The 19,399-nt window shown below is 39.4% G+C and overlaps 2 protein-coding genes across 3 annotated transcripts; one reads left to right on the plus strand and one right to left on the minus strand.

Annotated features, from left to right (window-relative positions):
* The first annotated feature begins 106 nt into the window (after window positions 1-106).
* Window positions 107-696, plus strand: LOC110711207. The gene has a single exon (XM_021889588.1). The coding sequence runs from the start codon at window positions 214-216 to the stop codon at window positions 421-423; it is 210 nt and encodes a 69-aa protein (XP_021745280.1). The 5' UTR covers window positions 107-213; the 3' UTR covers window positions 424-696.
* Window positions 697-1,773: 1,077 nt separating this feature from the next.
* Window positions 1,774-5,405, minus strand: LOC110711188. Of its 2 annotated transcripts, none has more exons than XM_021889573.1 (2): window positions 4,418-5,241; window positions 1,774-2,282 (listed from the first exon to the last, which is right to left on the minus strand). In XM_021889573.1, the coding sequence occupies exons 1-2, from the start codon at window positions 4,845-4,847 to the stop codon at window positions 2,266-2,268; spliced, it is 447 nt and encodes a 148-aa protein (XP_021745265.1). In that variant the 5' UTR covers window positions 4,848-5,241; the 3' UTR covers window positions 1,774-2,265. The 2 variants fall into 2 exon arrangements, with proteins under 2 accessions (XP_021745265.1, XP_021745260.1); XM_021889568.1 differs by lacking the exon at window positions 1,774-2,282 and adding an exon at window positions 2,310-3,982 and having other exon boundaries at window positions 4,418-5,405.
* Between the last annotated feature and the right edge of the window lie 13,994 nt (window positions 5,406-19,399).

Consider the following 19,399-nt stretch of genomic DNA (forward strand, 5'->3'; position numbering starts at 1 on the left):
ACGTTGTAATTAACAATTTGGAATCTATTAAAGCCTTGATGACTAAGACATCTTTAATTGGTCACATTCCTTTCTTTGCTACCACATATGCTATGCATGCCAAACACGCTAATTACCAGCAACTACTAATATAAAAACACTAGAGAAGTTTAAATTGGTAACTCTAGTACGTACATTCCTAGAGCAAGCTAAGAGAGAGTACAGTGTGTGAGAATGGCGGATTGGGGGCCGGTCGTGATCGCGTTGGTGTTATTCGTGTTGCTATCGCCGGGGTTGCTATGTCAGATTCCAGGGAGGGGAAGGATGGTGGAGTTTGCTAACTTGCAGACAAGCGGCATTTCCATACTTGTTCATACCATAATCTACTTTGGTCTCATTACTATCTTCCTTATTGCTATTGGTGTTCATATCTACACTGGCTAGTTATATTATTAAGCCTTCAGCTTAATTAATTATATCTTGTTACTAATTGTGTTATTCATTTACAATTTTTGGTGTTCAAATTGTAAGTTTGGTTGTTTTGGTTCCTTGTGGTTTTGAGTGTCCTTATTTATCAACACAAGTATGTATCATGCACTATTGCACGTGACAACTACATACAATATTTATGAAGTGTAATTAGCTAAATTATACGATGTACATGTTTTGCGAAAGTATGTGATCAATGTTAATGTCAGTTATTTAATTCTTTTCTCAGGAGTATTATGATGATGTTAATTTTTCTCCCTATGTCTAAATAGTAATAGTCTCATTATGTAAAATACAAAGCTATTTCACAGTCTCAAGGTTGCCATCTTTCTTATACAAAAATTATAATATACCAGGGTATCGAGAAAATACAAGTTTATCACCTTAATAAACATTAACGGGTAATAATGTACTTTTAAGTGAGCTGACAAGGATTATTTAGTAAACTTACTCCCTCTAGTTAACGGGTAAAACCTGTTTTCTTCCTTCATTCGTTCTCATTTTCTCCCTCTTGCCCATAGGTAGATTTCTCTATTCATTGTTAGCAGCAGATTTGTTTTTTTTTTTAAACTTGGTAGAAGCTTAGCAGAATCTAAGAAGGTGGTAAACTATTTGAGTATCAATTTTAGTTTCACGAATAAAAGTCTTTCTTTCATCTTCTCTCACCAGGGTATTGGTAGTGATAAAAATAGAAAATACAATTATTATTCAAAAGGTATGGAGTAAAATTATATGACTTTCTAATCATAATCATATTACTGCACCAAAAACAACAAAGAATTAATTTTATGATTCTATGTCGTTTAGTTAATTAAAGGTTAAAACAGTGAAACAACTACGAAGTATTTTCGAAGAGGGGTACAATTATTTGATATTTTATTGCTTTCTAATACAGTACGGAGTATTATCTAACCTACATAAGAGTATTTCTATGTTTCTCTGGGTCCTTCCAACTAATAGACACGGGAATCACGCAGGACAATAATTGTCCCTTGTTTGCAGCAATGTAATCGTATCAATATTACATTAACACTGTGATCACAGAGACAGGCCAACAATGTCAGGCAGACGAACTCTGCTAATACAACAACGATCACATGATCCAAGTTACAGAGCAACCGAAGAATGGCTTGAATAAAATTAGAGTTGATCATGGCCCGAGCCAAGACCAAAAACCAGGCCTTATCAGCCTAAAGCATCAGGCCGAAATGGGCAGTGCAGCCTGGCCTGAATCAGACCGGCCATACAAAGATCACCTCTAACATCACTGCAATAATGACAGCTATGACCCAGTATAAAACACGGTTTTATTTAAATATATGCTTTCATTGCATTCTTTTATTCTGTAACCGTGTTCTCCATTTTTCTTAAAGAATATCGGAAATAAGATCCGGAAGCCATATACAGATATAACAATGCCCCATGGCTTTAAAATTACACATTTGGGATCATCATAGAGAGCAGCATGGTCATGATATGAAAATAATAATTTCAACACAAAAGAACCTTCATGTTCTCTACATTACTATAATATCCACTGCAGTAGGCAACTGTCATAACCTAAAAACAAATTTGTCCCCAAACCACCCCCCCCCCCCCAAACAACTGAATGAAGAAGCCACATATCCACAAGTTCTATAACAATCTTTAAAGCCAGTTACCCGCAGACCACAATCCAATAGCTTTCAGCTCATAGCAATTCCATTGTATATCAAAAGAGAAGCTATGGATTACGAATGCCCACCTTCTCTATTGATGCAATAGTGCCTCTGTACCTCCGCAATATCCTAGCCATCTTTACATGAATTTCCAGGCTGCATTAATACAGATTACAGGGAACAAATGTTATTTTTTTTTTTTCCAATATTATTGTAGATGTCAAGGAAACTCAAAAATGACAATACTAATAGTCAACATCATCAAATAAATACAGCATGAATCCACAAATTACATACAAAGTATAAATCACTGCTTCATACTGATTGCTCAACATTAAAACAAACAGAACTCAACCAACACAATCATAGACAATTATTGATTACTTTATTTGTTTAATCAATACTGGGGTTGTTAGAAGCTAAGCTTCAATTAGTTGCACAATATACATGACAAGTGGATGTATTATGACACATTTGATAAAGTTTGTGACGTTGTGAGATCTGCAGCACATATCATTGAATGACTAATAATTTTCCATTTTTTGCATTCTAAAAAGCAAACTTCTAAACGCTTGAGAATATGATATCTGTGTGACAGCTCGTGAGATCTGCAGCATCAATCATCAGCTACATAAGGCAAGCCAACGAAGCATAAACAAATATATATACTCTTAGAAAATTCTACCCTCCACATATATAAAAGATGAATCTAAAATCAGCAATCAAATAGCAATCTAGGAAAAATTGACGTTATATTAATAAAAACCATAACTGTGACTACATTTGATGAAGACTAACTAGCATATTAGTTCATCAGCACATTTACCAGGAGTAAGGACTTCATCAAACGAATACACTACTAGGTCTAGAACAATATAGCACCAAAGCTTCGCTAAATAGGCACATTGCCCCACAAACCAGAACATTGAAAACAGAGGTTAGTGTTGTCTTATTGTGGTGTCCTAAACCACCAACATGAAGGGAAAGTTTATAAAGCAATAATAAGACCGTGTTAACCTGGGAATGTAACTATATGTAGAATAATTAACCTCAAGGATACAAGTTCAGACCCGTAAAGTCGTAAACCCTTCATTCAAAAACTAAGGTCATGCAGTACATTATTTAAAATTGTAGCATAAGATCAAAATGAGCACAAATTTCAAGATTCCCACAAAAAAAGAGGGGGGGGGGGCATGTGGTTAAATGAACTCTGGAATCCAGATGATGACAATTACCAACTAATTAATACATGGTTGTTCAGATGACAATGATGGGAAACAGGACAAGGCTTTTGATTAAATAAGTCTACACTCTTGTCACAGTTTGCCAGTCAAGAAAAATACCAACAAGCAACTACATGTATTCAACCTCCAAAGAATAAACTTGTATTTTATGTTATTATTGTTATATACGAATTACTAGAGACCAACTCAAATTCCTAATCACTGAATTACTCATTATAAAAATATATTAGTACAATAGTACAAGCCCATGATTCATCCCTAAACATTTCCCTGTTTATCAAACACATGAAACATGCTAATACAAAGTCAAAATGCCTTTTTTTGTTTCTTCACCACCATAAGCAGGAACACACGTGTTAACCATCACTTAAAAGGACTACCAATCAGGCAATCACATTAAACCAACAAAATGCAATTCATATACACACAAATTCAACCATTTTCGAATCATGATCATTCTCAAATCTAACCAACTCTAGAATAATCCGTAACGAACATAAATTTCCTACATAAATACGGATCCCACCAATGACAAAGTCTCATCAAAGGTCCAAATATAGCCCAACTTAGCCGAATACTCCAAATTAATCCAAACGCCGTGAAATATAAATCCTGCCAATGCCAAGGTCTCATCAATGATCCAGGTTCGTATCCTAACACCCAAAACTACAAAACGCCGTAGGATAATGATATATGTAGCGCTAAAGGCCAAATATATAATAAGCTAAAAGTAAAAACCCTCCGCATTAAAAAATACAGATCCAATGAGTGGTTGTGTCATAAATTCCTAAACTAAACACCAATTTCGAGATCTATTTAATGCCATTATTTAAACTTAATAACCCTTAATCATTAAAAATTATTATTACAAATATAATTACTCCGTATTATGATTATCATTATGCAATCAAAATCATAAATTTCCAATACAAACATAAACAGGACCAAGAAATACAACAATTACCGCCAGCAAAATTAATTTTTAAAGGACAAAAAAAAAATCATGAAATTAATTATGCAAATCAATATGATGATAAGAAAATATACCAGGAATATCCTTCCGAGGGGAAGACGGAGAAGAAGGCGGAGCAGAGGTGGCGTAACAGAGAAAAGTCCGACCCAAAACCGAAATACTGGTAACCAAACCCACAAAATAGAAGACCATAACAAGCCCAATAACCCAAGGTAACAACATGAAACCAATGAAGAAGGTGACCGATCCACAGAGCATCAAAGCCAGAGAAATTCCTAACATCAACGACGCAAAACCCGCCGGCGTTATCTGTGGAGGAACCCTAACCGCCGGCGCCGACGACGAAGACGACGGCGGCGCAGAGTAGAGATTATGGTCGGAGAAATTGAGCGATGATGGTGATGGAGGGGATCGTAGGATGTTGAGTACGAGTGAAGATAATTCGTATAAAACCCTAGATTGAGGTTGATGATGGTGGTGTTGATGATCTTGTCTTCTCATCATATTGAAAATTCAAAAAAAAAAAAAAAAAAGAAAGAAAAACCCAAAATTGGAATTGAATTTAATTTTAGAAAAAAAAATTAAAAACCCTAGATATATTGGGGAAAAAGTGCTAAAATCGAGGTAATTGGATAATGGTGAAGTTAGAGGGAAAATCGGTGTTACAGGTGGAGAGGTGGGGTTAGGGAGAAAAAAGGTGGGAGTTTTTGAGGAGAGAGAAAGTTTTGGGGGAAGCTTATCTGGTAATGACGAAGAAGAGGGAAAAGGGAACAAGGAAGAAGAAAGAAGAAAGAAGAAAGGAGGGGCTGACTGCTGCTGTGTTGTGGTGGGGGCAAAAAGGGAAAAAGCGAAGTTGAATTTTATTCAAATTAATACTCCGTAATTATACATCATCTGTCGATTATCTTTTTTTGTTCGACTTATTTCAAGTTAATTTTTATTTTAAGTTTATTTCAAGTTAACAAATACAAATTAATTATAGAAAAGTTAAATAAAATAATAAATAAATGAAAAAAAATAAAACGAGACTTGTTTACCATAAAATTAACGTATATCCGCCTTATACAAAACTTATTGTAAGTGAAATCAGGTAAAAAGAACACACATTTTATCAAAGTGTTGCAATTACTATAGAACTTAAAAAGGTAATTATCCAATAATAATATTGAAGATTTTATCAGGAAGCAAACGTAGAGGAAAAGGCGGGAAGACGCGAGGGGGAAGGTGGCGTGAGGAACATGCATAGTTATGATTGTAGAAGAGAGAACTGTTTAATAAAAAAGAGGTTGAGTAGTCAATATTAGAGGGAGAGGGTGTGTGGGGTCTACTTGACGTGGACCTTATCTTTGTGTATAATGTTTATTACGTTGCCTCTTTTACAAGGTTTTGTTATTATGTAGATTAGATCTTGTGGTTGTAAATTGGGTTCTTATTAGAGATGAGATGTTATGGAGAGTTTAATAAACTTGTTGCACTTTCCCTAGGAAGAAGAATGTATGTAAGTTGGCCCAATTTGTTATAAATAGTTTTAAAATTATTTGATCCATATGATTTTCCTTTATTTTTGAGGTAAAGGAAGATTAATGAATGATAATGTAGATCAATCATATCACGTGGGTGCAAATAAAAAAAATAATACTTCCTTTGTTTTTTAAGTGTTACATTTTCACCAACATATAATTTTATTTAATTGACTTAGGTAAGTGGAAGTGAGGTATAGTAATAAAGTATTAAAAAAGAAAATGTTTTGCGTGAGACCGAACTCACCGTGAGTCCAATATATATGACATTAATAATCTAATATCTGACATTAATAATCTAATATCTAACATGAGAAATCTAATATCTGACATTTCTAATCTAATATCTGACATTTATAATCTAATGTCAGGTATTAAATTATTAATGTCGAATATTAGATTATTAATGTCAGATATTAGATTATTAATGACACATATATTGGACTCACTCAATTTTTTTGATTAAAATATTGTAAAGTAAAGATAGTGGAGGTTAATATTTTATTCAAAATTAATAAATGTGAGAGAAATAAATAATTTTAAAAAAGTAGTAGTGGATTTGAGTGAGGATCATTAGAGAAGAGACTAAGAGAGACGTAATATTAAAATATCGTAGTAGTTTTTTTCCATAAAAGAAAAATATAACACTTGATCAAATGTAGATAAGAAGGTGTAGACACCTGATTGTGTCTCCCCAAAAACCAAACACAGTGATGAATACATTTTATGTCTTTGATTATCGAGTTAGGTGAAGGGTTGAAGAGTCTTGTGAATTTCCCTTTAGCCTTGACCACTTCTAACCTTTCCTTAAATGTTTTAATCCAAAGTCATTTATTTCATGTCTTTGAAAATCATTCATTTCGTGTCCTCTTTATAAAACGTCCAAACCTGATTATTTTGGTCCATAATCCTGGTCCAATTATTATGTAGTTGGATGGGGTTTGAAAAGAGTATTCCAACAATATATTATAAGCCCAAATCCAACTTATAACGAAGAAGTTATGGCCAAAATACTAAACCGAGCCCGAACAAAGCCTTACCTGCGACCCAATGATCATATGGAGGGTCCTTTAACCTTAACCTCATTCCTAAACTAATTAGGATTTATTACAAGTTTCTAGAATCATCTAGAAGGTTGTTTTCGATCCTAAATCCATTAGGAATTATTGTGAGCTTCTAGAATCCTCTAGAAGGTTCTAATTTATCCTGTTTTCGAAAAGGTAAAGATTTAAGAATTTTACATCGGATAAAACATATGTTTTTCAATGATCCTGATCCCGGTCAAATTAGAATACGTACGGAAATTTGATTAACCCAATCCGATTGGAAATCGGATTTCGTACAAATCCTATCTTTCCAAAACCATCGCTGAGCGACAGCAATCGCGTTGCGATGAGAAGCGTTTTACTCCGAGTCGGATTCTGACTCTAATCTGATCCTTCGACCCTCTTTTTTCCTTATAAATAGAGGTCGTTTCACCCTGTTTTCAATCACCAACAATCATCATCTAATCCCCTCTCTAATACACTACAAGAAAACAGCTGAATTCCGACGGAATTTTTCCGTCGGAAACAGGGTAAAATCCGTCGAAAAACTGCCTTCCGTCGGAAACTGTCTCTCGGAACAGCCCTTGTCGGAAATTCGACGTTTTCCGAGGGAAATTCCGTCGGAAGCCACTTTTCCGACGGAATATATTCTATCGAAGCTAGTTTTGACTTTAAACGAAATTCCGTCGCAAAGTTCCGACGGAATTTTCCGTCGGAGCTGAAGTGGATTCCGACGGAATATTCCGTCGGAAGGGGAATATTCCGACGGAAATTTTCGTCGGAATATACTGTTTTCGACGGAAATTTCCGTCGGAAAATTGAATAAAAAAAAAAGCCACCCCCCCACCACCACCAGCCCAGCCCACCACCCCCTGCCCTGCCCCCTGCCCTGCCCCCTGCCCCACGCCCCACAACCCCCACCCACACCCACACCCACCCCACCCCGTAACAAACTAGATCCCCATTCCACCCAGCCCACCCACCGTAACCACCCAACCCACCCTACACCATAACCACCTTCCACCCACCCCACCCAACCCACACCGTAACCACCTTCCACCCACCCCACCCAGCCCACACCGTAATCACCCACCGCAACCACCCACCCCACCCAACCCACACCGTAACCACCTTCCACCCACCCCACCCAGCCCACACCGTAATCACCCACCGTAACCACCCCACCCAACTGAACCACCCAGCCCAAATCGGGAAAAAAAATAATTAAAAAAACGAAAATTTTTGAAAAAAAAACATATCTAAGCCAATTTAAACCAATAAAGATCACAAAATTATACTCGAAACAAAATAAATTGAAACCAAAACAAATCCATACACATTAAGCAAATGAACAAATACAAATCGAAACCAAAAATAACAGATCTATGCAAATTAACAAAAAAAATTACAAAAAGTAAAAACAACGAACGAATTTGCTTGAATTTGAAACTTGAATTTGCTTGAACAATGAACAAATTTGCTTGAACGAACGGTTGAAGGTGTTTTTGTTGCGGTTCGTTGTTGATGTTGTGGTTGTTGTTGTTCCAGTTGTTGTTGTTGCGGTTCGTTGTTGATGTTGATGAATACAAAGAAAGAAGGAGAAAGAGGAGAAGGAGAAAGAAATGAGGAAGAAGAGGAGAGAAGGAGGAGAAGGAGAATGAGAAAAAGAGAAGGGGAAAGAGAAGAAGAGAGGAGAGAGAAAGAGAAGCAGAGAGGCGGAGAGAGAGGAGGAGAGGAAAGAGAATTGAATAGGGTTGGGGGAGGGGAACCGGTTTTAGGGTTAAGTTTTTTTTTATTTTTTTTATTTTTTTTTATTTTTTTATTCCACAAATATGTAAGGGTTTGTTTTTTTTTTAAATAAAAACTTAATTTTCCGACGGAATATTCCGTCGGAAATTTCCGACAGATTTTAATTCTGTCGGAAAGTCATTGGATCAACGGAAAAATCCGTCGGACACTTCCGACGGATTATATTTCCGTCGGAAAATATATTTTCCGACGAAATATTCCGTCGGAAAGCCCAAAAATTCCGAGGGATTTTTATTCCGTAGGAAATCCGTCGGAACTTTCCGACGGAATAAAAATCCGCCGAAATATACAGTATTTCCGACGGAATTTTGTGTCCGTCGGAATCTAGCCTTTTTCTTGTAGTGATATTCTCTCTCTCTTTTCTTCATGTTCTACACGTCCTAATCCACATCCTTAATACTTTTCCCTAATCAAATACCATACCTCCTTCACGAGCTTCGAATACTCCCAGCCAACCTCGAAGTTGCCTTCGACCTCGACGTGAAAGGTTGATAGTTCTGAGGGGGTTTGGTCCCAAATCTATATTTCAATTCTTATTTGATTTATTTGATTTCATCTTTCTTGAAATTTACTAACGTGTGTATTGTCTTGATATAAATAGATACGAGACATCAAAGTAAGTAATTCGATTACTTAATTGTTCTTTTGATAGAAATCATGCTTAGAATATTATTTTCATTTCTAGTATCATGTTAAGATGTTGATTTTGATTCCTAGTATCATGTTTAGGGTGTTAATTAATATTTCTAATGTCATGTTTCTAGTATCATGTTTAGGATAATGCTTTGATTATGATTATTAGTGACATGCTAGAGTTTGTTATTAATTTGTCTAGTATCATGTCTAGGATCTTACTAATAACGTTTTGATGTTATTATTATGATGATGATTGTTGTGTTAATTATTACAGTGCTTGATTATTCATGATTGGTTGTTATTGCTTGATCACGCCCCTTCTTGTAAGTTTAAAAAAAAGGAATGAAGAGTGAGACTTTGATTTAGTGAGAATATAAAGCTGGTTAGTGAAAAGGGAAAAGATTGAGGATTATAAAGACGCCAAAGGTGAAGCTAGGCTATTTTTAGTTCATATGATTTTATCTAAACTAAATTTTTTTAATCTGATTTTTAGATTTGACAAAAGTTAGACCTAATTTGTACACTAATTTGTAATACTTCCTCCGTTTCTTTTTTATTGCACCATGAGTGATTTCATGCTTGTCAATGCGTACATTACTTTAACTATTAGTATTTTTAATTATACTTTTGTAAAAATTATAATATTTGATATTTGAAAAGTAGATTTCGAGACGAACCTAACTAGATACCACATAACTATATTTTACGTTACGGATAAATCACAAAACATGGTTATGTGAATAGTGTAAAAGTCTTTATGGTTCAATAAAAGAAAATTGGAGGAAGTATAAAAAATTCATTGAATTGAGTGGGATGTCATTAGATTTGTATTAATATAAAATTTTCACATATGAGATTTTCATAATTTTTAAATTACGACAATAAAAATATGCAACGATAAATAATCGCAAATTAAAAAGTAAGTTATTATTTGATTTGATTATCTCTAAAATAAGTTGACATCAACTTAAATAAGTTGAACTAAACGTAGCCTAAAATCAAAATCGTGGCTTTTTTTGTGGTGTTATTTTCCAATTTAGCCTTAAAAATACCACTGTAATAATTAAAAATTGCAAAAATTATTTGAATTTACCAGTTAGCTATCCTATATGCATCTCAAATAAATAGCAGCTATGCGCTTAGCTGCACTCTCAGATCGATTCAGATTGAATCAGTTGTGTACGGCCGTACGGGTAAATTTTAAACAAAACACACACACACACAAAAGACTTAAGCCCTAAGAATTAAGTCTCGTGTGCAAATTAACTTCCTTATTATTAATTGTTTCAAATTAAACCTATATCTTTTGTAATATGTGCAATCAACACCTATAGACGTTTTTCCGGCCACATCTAACCTGTAATTTTTAATTCAACCGGATTATAATTATATGTTTTCAAATTTATCGGAATACAACTATATATTTACCACTATACAATATAACTCTTATACATTTTAACTACGAAGAATTTATATACTTAGTACATACATGTAAAACTTCATTATAAATAGAACATCATTGAATACAAATCAATTTATATTGACATGAAATAAAATTTTTCAAGAGTAGCCACGCAGCAGTGGAAGTACCGTTATAGTCTAAGATCTCCATCCTCTTAATTTGTGTAAGACGAATATCTCATAATTACAGTAACACAATTGGGTTTCTTCCCCTCTTCTTTAATCTGTGGTAAATGGGCTCCAAAAGATATCTTGACATACTCAAAAAATTCCATCCATAAACATTAATTTAGAAACCTAGGGTTTTCAATTTGGGACTTTTTAATTAAAAACTAAATGTGAAATTTTATATACAAAATACTTATCATTAAACATCATAGAATCATCACAAAACCCAAAACAATAATTACATTAAGGCTAGATTTAATTAAAATAAAAAACAATAACAATTTTTTTTTTAAAAAAAAACTTGGCGAACAAACCACCATGGCTAGGCGGCTACCGCACGCCCGCCTGTTGGCCGCCGCTGCTGGTGTGCGCCGGTGGTGGTGTGTGGTGGTGGTGTGTGGGTGATTTAAAATGAAACATTAAAATTCAAATAAAGGGGAAGGGGAAAAATTAAGGAGAAAGAAAATAAGAGGAGAGAAAGAGTTTACCTTAAGGTGCACTTCACCTTAGGCTTATGATGGGTATTTATACCCCCTCTCAATATCCTTCCTTACTTAAAATTCCTTTACCACCCTTAATGATTTCTTTCCTAATCAAACTTGTTTTTTGACTTTTCATAAATACCATTGACTTTAAAATTTATCTTTTTATAAAACAATATTCCCCAACATCTTTAAATTTATCTTTTTATAAAACAATAACATCGGGCTTCGGGATCGGCTAGTATTTCTAGCCGAAGCGCGGATTCAGCATCTAGGCCTCGGGCTGAGGAAAGGGAATGGCTGGACTAGGCGGCAAATGCAGGCATTATGTCGTCCCCCCCTTACGGCTGGTGGATTGGGAACGACGTCGAGTTCTGCTTTGCCGAGCAAATTGAGATTTGCTATGGAATTATGAAGAAGATGGGTATTGGTGTCGAATTCCATCTTCGGACGAAACGATTCATCGCCCTCCGCCAGGCTACATCGGGGTTTACACCCATCAACTGCAGTACGGGCTTCGGTTCCTACTTCACTCTTTTGTAACTTTGTTGTTGAATGGGTACAACATCTCGTTGTGCTAGCCGACTCCTGTGAGCATCCGAGCAAAGGCTGATGTCGTACCTTTGGGTGTGTTTATTTTTCAGGTTTACGTCGAGCGTCCATTGCTTTCGCTGAACGCATAAGTTGATCCCGAATGTCCAGGCCAACAAGCACCATGGTCTTGGTTGGTGGCAAATTGAAGACGAGGAAGACTATCCTTCGGTTTGGCCGAATGACACCTCGTACAAAATTGGAGGGGTTAATGGATCTGGGTAAGGGCGCCCCAGGAAGAAGACCACCCAAACTACTCGGTGTGCCGAGGTATCCGAGGCAACCCGATCTCGGTATGTCCAGCATCGGTCTTGATGAATTCTCCGATGTGGACTTGAAGCAAATTGAACATTTCGGGCGATCTACAGTGTGCGAGGCCGCTGGCCGAATGAAGACTGTCTCTACCACTTGGCTGCCTTGCTACCATTACATCTTTCAAGAGAAGATGTTTGCTGTCGTCGGCCTCAGCCGAAAGTACCAAGGCGGTAAGGAGCTTAGCTGGGGCTGAGGGCTTTATTTCTTGTTTCTTTTATTTTTCGATGTTTGTTTTCTTCAACGAAGCTAACTGTTGTTTTGTCTTTTCAATGTTGTACGAAGAGAACTCGGGCATCGATTACGAGGTGCTTGGGATCACTCAGGAGATGAATCCGATCACCAATACTCCCAAAATCACTAATTTGAAGGATCGGCCTCTCAGCTTGCACGAGAAGAGGTTTCAGATAGTCAGCGTGGCTGAGTATCAGCAGCAGAAACCTTGGTGGGAGAAGAGTGACCCATTCTTTGTTCTGACTGTCGAGGAACAAGCCGCTGCAGCTCGTGCTTCTGCTGCTGCTAAGAACTCTGCTGCTACTAAGAACTCTGTTGCTGCTTGGACTTCTGGTCCTGTTGCCGAGCGAGCTGAAACTGCTGCTCCAAGAGTTGAAGGAAGTGAAGATGAAGATGAGCGTTTGCTTAAAACTTTGGTAAACTTTCAAACTTGACTTGTTTTTTGTTGTTGTTATTGTTATTATTGTTGTTGTTGTTTTTTTTTATTACTTTTTTTATATTTTTTTATACTTATATGGTTCTTTGCCCCCCTGTTCCTTTTCTGCAGTCTGAAGAAGAAGAAGAGAACAAGGGAGAACCTATTGAAACTGTCCAGGACTCTTCTTCAGGCGAAGAAATGGTTGAGCCGAAGAGGAGAGCAATCATTAGGCCAGGGCAATTTCAGGTTGCTCCTATTCCAGCGAAAAAGCCTTGGCTAGAGGAAGAAAAAATAGAAGAGACCAAGGAGAAAACTCCTCCTCCTCTAGAGACTCTAGCCGAGGAAGGAGTCCGGTAGAAAACTCCTCCTCTTGAACCATTGGTCAACGTTCAGGAGAGTGAATCCGAAGAGAGGATTTTGCGCTCCTCGTCCCCCCTCGAGAAGGACCTTTCACCGACGATATTCAGCGGAGATTGATGCTCTTTTGCTGCATCAACCCGAGGACGATGTGAAGGTTCTGAGCAAAAAACGAGAGGGTTTTGCTGATGAGGGTTTGAAGAAGGATGTTGAGGCCAAGAAGGAACCCGAGGAAGTGCCTTTAGCTTCGCTAAATCAGTCTTTCAAGACCTTCCAATCTGTTGACATGGGTTTCATTTCAGCCCCTCTTCTCCATATTCCTGACAGCACGAGGGAGATTCTCTGGTTGCACCGAGATTCGGCCGTGGCCTTCTTTGGCGACATGTCGAGCAAATTCGAGCTGGAGAGGGCAAGGACTTAGTCCCTTCGAGCTATAACTGGGATAGTTGAGCCCTCTGTGAGGGTTCCAGATCCTTTTGTTGAAACTCAGAAGCTGCTGATGCAGGTAAGGCATTTGGCACTTAAACGTTTTTTTTTCTTTTTCCTTTTTTTTTTTGCAACTGTTTTGCTTCAGATAACCGGTTTTTAACCTCTGTAGGCTGTTCAGAACCACACTCTGACTTTGGAGATGAACAAGGAGCTGAGGTTCAAATAAGAGGACGCTGAACTCAAGGCCAAAGCTGTTGAGGAAGAAGCTGCTGCAGCGAGGGAGGCTTCGGAGACCATGGTCTAAAACTTGGAGAAGTACATATTCCCTGTTTTGGACCAGGGGTCCATACTGCTAAGGAAATATGGGGTCGAAGATATTCTTGGCCTCGAGTCCCGAATTTAAGAGAACCAGTAACAGCTGCAGGAGGTTCAACAGAAGATGGCTCAGGAATTTCGACAGAGGTCTATCCTAGCCGAGGAGGAGTCGCAGAAGAGACAAAATGAGCTGCAAAATGAAATACAACGGCTTCAGAACGAGCTGAATTCCAAACAGGTGGAGTCCTCCAAGTCTCAGGACGAGATCAAGGAGAACAAGAAGAGTCTTCCAAGACTCAGGCTGAGCTCAAGAAAGCTCAGAAGCTGCTGGAGGTGCAAATCTACACCGAGGTTGCGTATAATGAAGGCTTTGAGAACAGGTTCAACGTAGCTCGGCGGTCAGCCTTCCATGCTGAGCCCAACATCAACTGGGATCAGGTGGAGGTTTAGGCCTTAGATGAGCAGGATGTTCATCTGAGGAATGCTAGGCAAGCTGAAGTTGAATTCTTGCTTGTCAGGCAGAGGCTGAGTCTCGAGAGGAGGAAGAAGCTGCAAGGAAAGAGAGGGAAGCAGCTTAAAAGCTGAAGGCTAACAAGGCCTTAGCTCATCCTGCTTCGTCCTTGGCTGGTGCTGAAGCTTCTGATGGCTAAGGTGTAACTGCTTCTCCGCCTGATCTTGCAAATGCTGAAGCATAGGAACTCGAGCAGTCGTCTACAAAGTCTTGCGGATTAACTTGTTCTTAATTTTAGAATATGCCGCATTTGTTTTTGCCTATTGAACCTTTTTGCTTCAGCTTGCCTTTATGTACAAACTCTTTATTTTTGTCTTTGAGTAGTTGTACTTAATTCGGCAGCTGCTTTTATCCGTCTTGTGGACGGTTGCCGATTAGTATTTTGTTTCCTTGGAATTTTTTCAAACTTGATTTAATGTAGCTCGGTGATCCGAGGATAATTTGACTGCTTTAAATGCGCTACTTTTTCTTCCAATTGCCTTGCCTGTTTTACTTAGTTTTGCAACTTTCTTTTTGTTAGTTTTTGCAATAACTTTTCTAAGTGTTGAGCTTCGGCTTGGAGCTGCTTGGCCTAAAATTGCTAGAAGAATAAGACTAAGCTGAGTGCTTTTTGCCCCCCAGAAATCTGAAGTTTCAGTCTTCGGATTTCTAAGGTGCCTTGGTCTGTTTGCTAAGACGAAGCCTTGCTTTACCCTGCTTTTAATTACTTAGCAGAATTTTTGAAGTTTATGTTCTTTTCCGTTTTTCTTGCTTTTTCGAATACCCTTCTCTTTCCGTTTACCCGCACATCCACCGTTAAAAAAGGTCGATGATCGTGGAAAGAGGAAAGTGGAGGCTGAGCCGAGTATTGAAGAAGAGGAGGTTCCGCAGTTGATTGTGCGGCGGAACCGCCCTCTGGCGATGATGTCCCCCCTCAGCGACCAGAATCCTAGGGCTAGGGCTGGTCGCGCCGTTTCTGCTAGCGGCTCTACCATCAGTGTCGTCCCATGACTACTTTGCCGCCTCAGGCTTCGGGATCGGCTACTTGAAAATTTTTCGGGGGAATGACTATTTGAAGCACAATTCCAGAGTTTGGCAATGCCTCGGATATAACTCCTCTAAAACACAGTGCCAGCGTTTGGCAATGCTTCAGATTTGTCCATGGCCCCTTTGGCCCAAGGAACTAATTTATCCAAAGTACCGTGCCTCCATAAGGCTATACTTCGTTGGTGAAATCATTGTTCCCTGTTGGGCGGGTTTGGTGGAAATCCGAAGTATAGTGCCATTGTTGGGATATACTTTCAACAGTGCCGAAGAGAGACCCTTTTCAAAAAATATAGAAGATATGAAACAGAAACTTGCAAAATTGATAAGAATGGTGGCTCGAAGGCCTTTTATTAATTTTAAAAGATGCACTTATATAGATTGTTCTTCCCCGAAAGGGCTTATACTTGAAATTATTTCATTACATCACCATTACAGTGGTTCTTCAGTTCGGTTCCATCCAACTGACGAAGTCGGTAGGTTCCAGGCTGAAGTTCATCATAAATTTCATAGGGTCCCTCCCAAGTGGCTGAGAGTTTCCCATGAATGCGGCCTTTCTGTACTGCTGCAGCATTTTGAAGAACCAAGTCCCCAATTTTAAGTGGTCTTGCATTGACCCTTCGGTTGTAAAACTTGTTGATTCTTTGCTAATATGCAACCATTCTATCTCTAGCCGAGCCTCGTGTAGAAAATCGAGGGATTCTTTCATGAGTTGTTCATTTTCTTTGGTTAAGAAGTGGTGGACTCGCAAACTTTATGTGCTAATCTCCACTAGAAGGACGACTTCGGAGCCATACACCAACTCAAATGGTGAATGTCCTGTAGCTTCCTTTTCAGTTGTCCGAAGTGACCAGAGGGTTCCAGGGAGTTTCTCTATCCACTTGGACTTTTGATCCTCAACCCTTTTCTTGAGTGCGTTGAGAATCTGCTTGTTCGCTGCTTCGGCATGACCGTTACTCTGCGGCAGATTGTCAGTGTACCGCCTCAGCGGCAGATTGTCAAATTGCCTCCCATGGTCGAAGACAAAGACCTTCGGAATTCCGAAGCAAGTGATAATGTTTTGCCAGATGAACTTTTTGATAGTTTGCTCGGTTACGTTTGAGGTTGTCTCGACCTCGATCCATTTGCTGAGTCAATGCCGACTATCAGCCATCTTTTCTGGTACGGAGCATCTGGAAATGGCCCCAAGATATCTAGCCCCCATTGAGCAAATGGAAGGGGATTCAGAATCGGCTGGAGATCTCGGGCTGGCTGATGGATAACTACTGCAAATTTTTGACATTTCTCGCAATTTCTAACCAGTTCCTTCGCATCCAAGACCAAGGTGGGCCAGTAGTACCCTGCCCTCAATGCCTTGTGGGCCAAAGTTCTCCCCCCAATGTGGTTCCCACAGATGCCAAGGTGAATCTCCCGAAGGATATAATTGGCGTCTGTTGGCCCCACACATTTTAGCAATGGGGCTGAGAAGTATTTTTTCAGTAGCTCTCCTCTGAAGATGATGAATCTTGAGCTGATTCTTTCCAGCTTGGAGGTTAGGTTTCTATCTTCGGGAATTTCTCCCCGAAGTATGTAAGCTAGGATGGGGTTTATCCAGCTCGGCTCACGTGTGACGCAACAGATTTCAAGGTGCTTCATCAACATTCCTTTCTTGCCGTACCTCCACATAAACAAAACAGTTCAGCTCGGTCAGAGTCGAACTTGCAAGTTTGGAGGGTGCATCGGCTTGTGCGTTTTGACCCCTTGGGATCAGCTCGAGTTCGAAAGTTCCCAGCTTCGCGATTATCGTTTTGATTTTTGCGAGGTAAGTAGTCATTGAGGGCTTTTCGCCTCATACTCGCCTCGAATCTGATTTGCGACAAGCTGAGAGTCTGTTTTTAAACAGACATGCTCGACCTCCAATGATATGCACAGCTCTAGGCCAGCAATTGCTGCCTCATATTCTGCTTCGTTGTTCAAAGCTCAGAATACAAATTTGAGCACATACTCAAAGGACTTGGCCTTTGGTCGAGGTAAGTACTACCCCCGCCCCTGGACCATTTACGGTGGAGAATCCATCCGTAAAAACGGCCAGGTTTTCTTTTCTTCGTCTAGTGTTTCCTGGTATGAGCATTCGGCTAGGAAGTCCGCTAGAGCTTATGCCTTGATGGTTGTTCTGGGCTAGTAGCTGATGCTGAACTTGGTGAGCACGAAGGCCCACTTTGCCGGCCTACCAGATTTTTCGACTTTGCCGAGAACTTTTTCCAGTGGCTGATCAGTTAAAACCACTATTTGATGATAATCGAAATAGGGCCTCACATCCGAGCGGCTAACACTACTGAATATGCAACTTTTTCGAGTAGGGGGTAGCGAGTCTCGACATTTGTCAGAGTGTGGCTAACGAAGTAGATCAACTTTTGGATCTTATCTTCTTCCTTCAGCAGAACCCCGCTTATAGTGGCAGGACTAACTGCCACGTATAAGTATAAGGTTTCTTCTTCGACTGGGCGTGCCAGCGTTGGGATTTGAGCCTGGTGCTCACGGAGCTGCTTGAAGGCCTCGTTTTTCTCGTCTTCCCAGATGAGCTCTTTTGTATTCGGGAGTTTCAAGGCCTTGAAGAAGGGTAGTCCTTAGTCCGAAGCTCTGGAGATGAACCTAGACAGGGCTGCCATTCTCCCGATGAAACGTTGAACATCCCTCTTTGTTTTTGGCTCGGTAAGATCGAGCGTTGCTTGAACTTTGGCGGGATTGGCATCAATCCCCCTTATGCTGACTATGAAGCCCAGGAACCATGAAGACACACTTCATCGGATTCAGCTTCATTTGATGTTTCCTTAGGGAGGCGAAGGTCTTAGCCAGGTCCGCAACATGGTCTTTGTCCTCCTTGCTCTTGACGATGGAATCGTCAACATAGACTTCCATGTTACGACCTTTTTGCTCGGCGAAGACCTGATCATCCACCCTTTGATATGTTGCCCCGACATTTTTGAATCCGAAGAGCATCATTTTGTAGTTATACACCCCGACGTTCGTAACGAATTCCTTTTTGCTCGGTCGTCGTAGTGCATGAAGATCTGTTGATACCCCGAGAATGCATCCATGAAATTAAGCAGAGCATGGCCACTTGTCGAGTCGACTAGCTGATCGATCCTCGGCAAGTGATAGAAGTCCTTTGGACAAGCCCTATTTAGGTCCGTGAAGTCAACGCACATTCTCCAGGTGCCATTTGCCTTCTGAACCATTTCAAAATTGGCCATCCATTCCGGGTACATGCAGGGTTTGATGAAGCTTGCATCCAAAAGTTTTTTGACTTCGGCTGCAATGTCTTGGTTCTTGTTAGCGGAATAATTCCGCTTCTTTTGCTTAACGGGTGAACAGGTGGGGTCGACGTTCAGCTTGTGAGAGATGAGGATCGGGTCAATCCCAGGCATGTCTGCGGTTGAGAAAGCGAACACATCTCGGTTGTCTTAAATGAGTGGATAAGTTCATCTCGGATATTCGGATCAAGTCCAAGCCCGATGCTGACACATTTTTCTAAGTCTCCTTTAGTCAACTCAATTAATTCAGTTTGCTGGTCCGGCTCCATTGCTTTGGAATCGGACTCTTTACAATCAGGCCTACTGTCAATGAGGTAGGCGTCCCAGACTTCGACTGGCTTTCCGAATCTTTTGCTTCGGATGAGGAGCCAACATTTCCTTTCCCCTTTGGTTTTTCTTGGGCAGGGGTCCCCTGGGCTGAAGCACTTAAGCCTTTCTGCTTCTTGGTGCT

Source organism: Chenopodium quinoa, unplaced genomic scaffold (assembly GCF_001683475.1).
Source record: "Chenopodium quinoa cultivar QQ74 unplaced genomic scaffold, ASM168347v1, whole genome shotgun sequence".
In the NCBI taxonomy this organism is placed as follows: domain Eukaryota; kingdom Viridiplantae; phylum Streptophyta; class Magnoliopsida; order Caryophyllales; family Amaranthaceae; genus Chenopodium; species Chenopodium quinoa.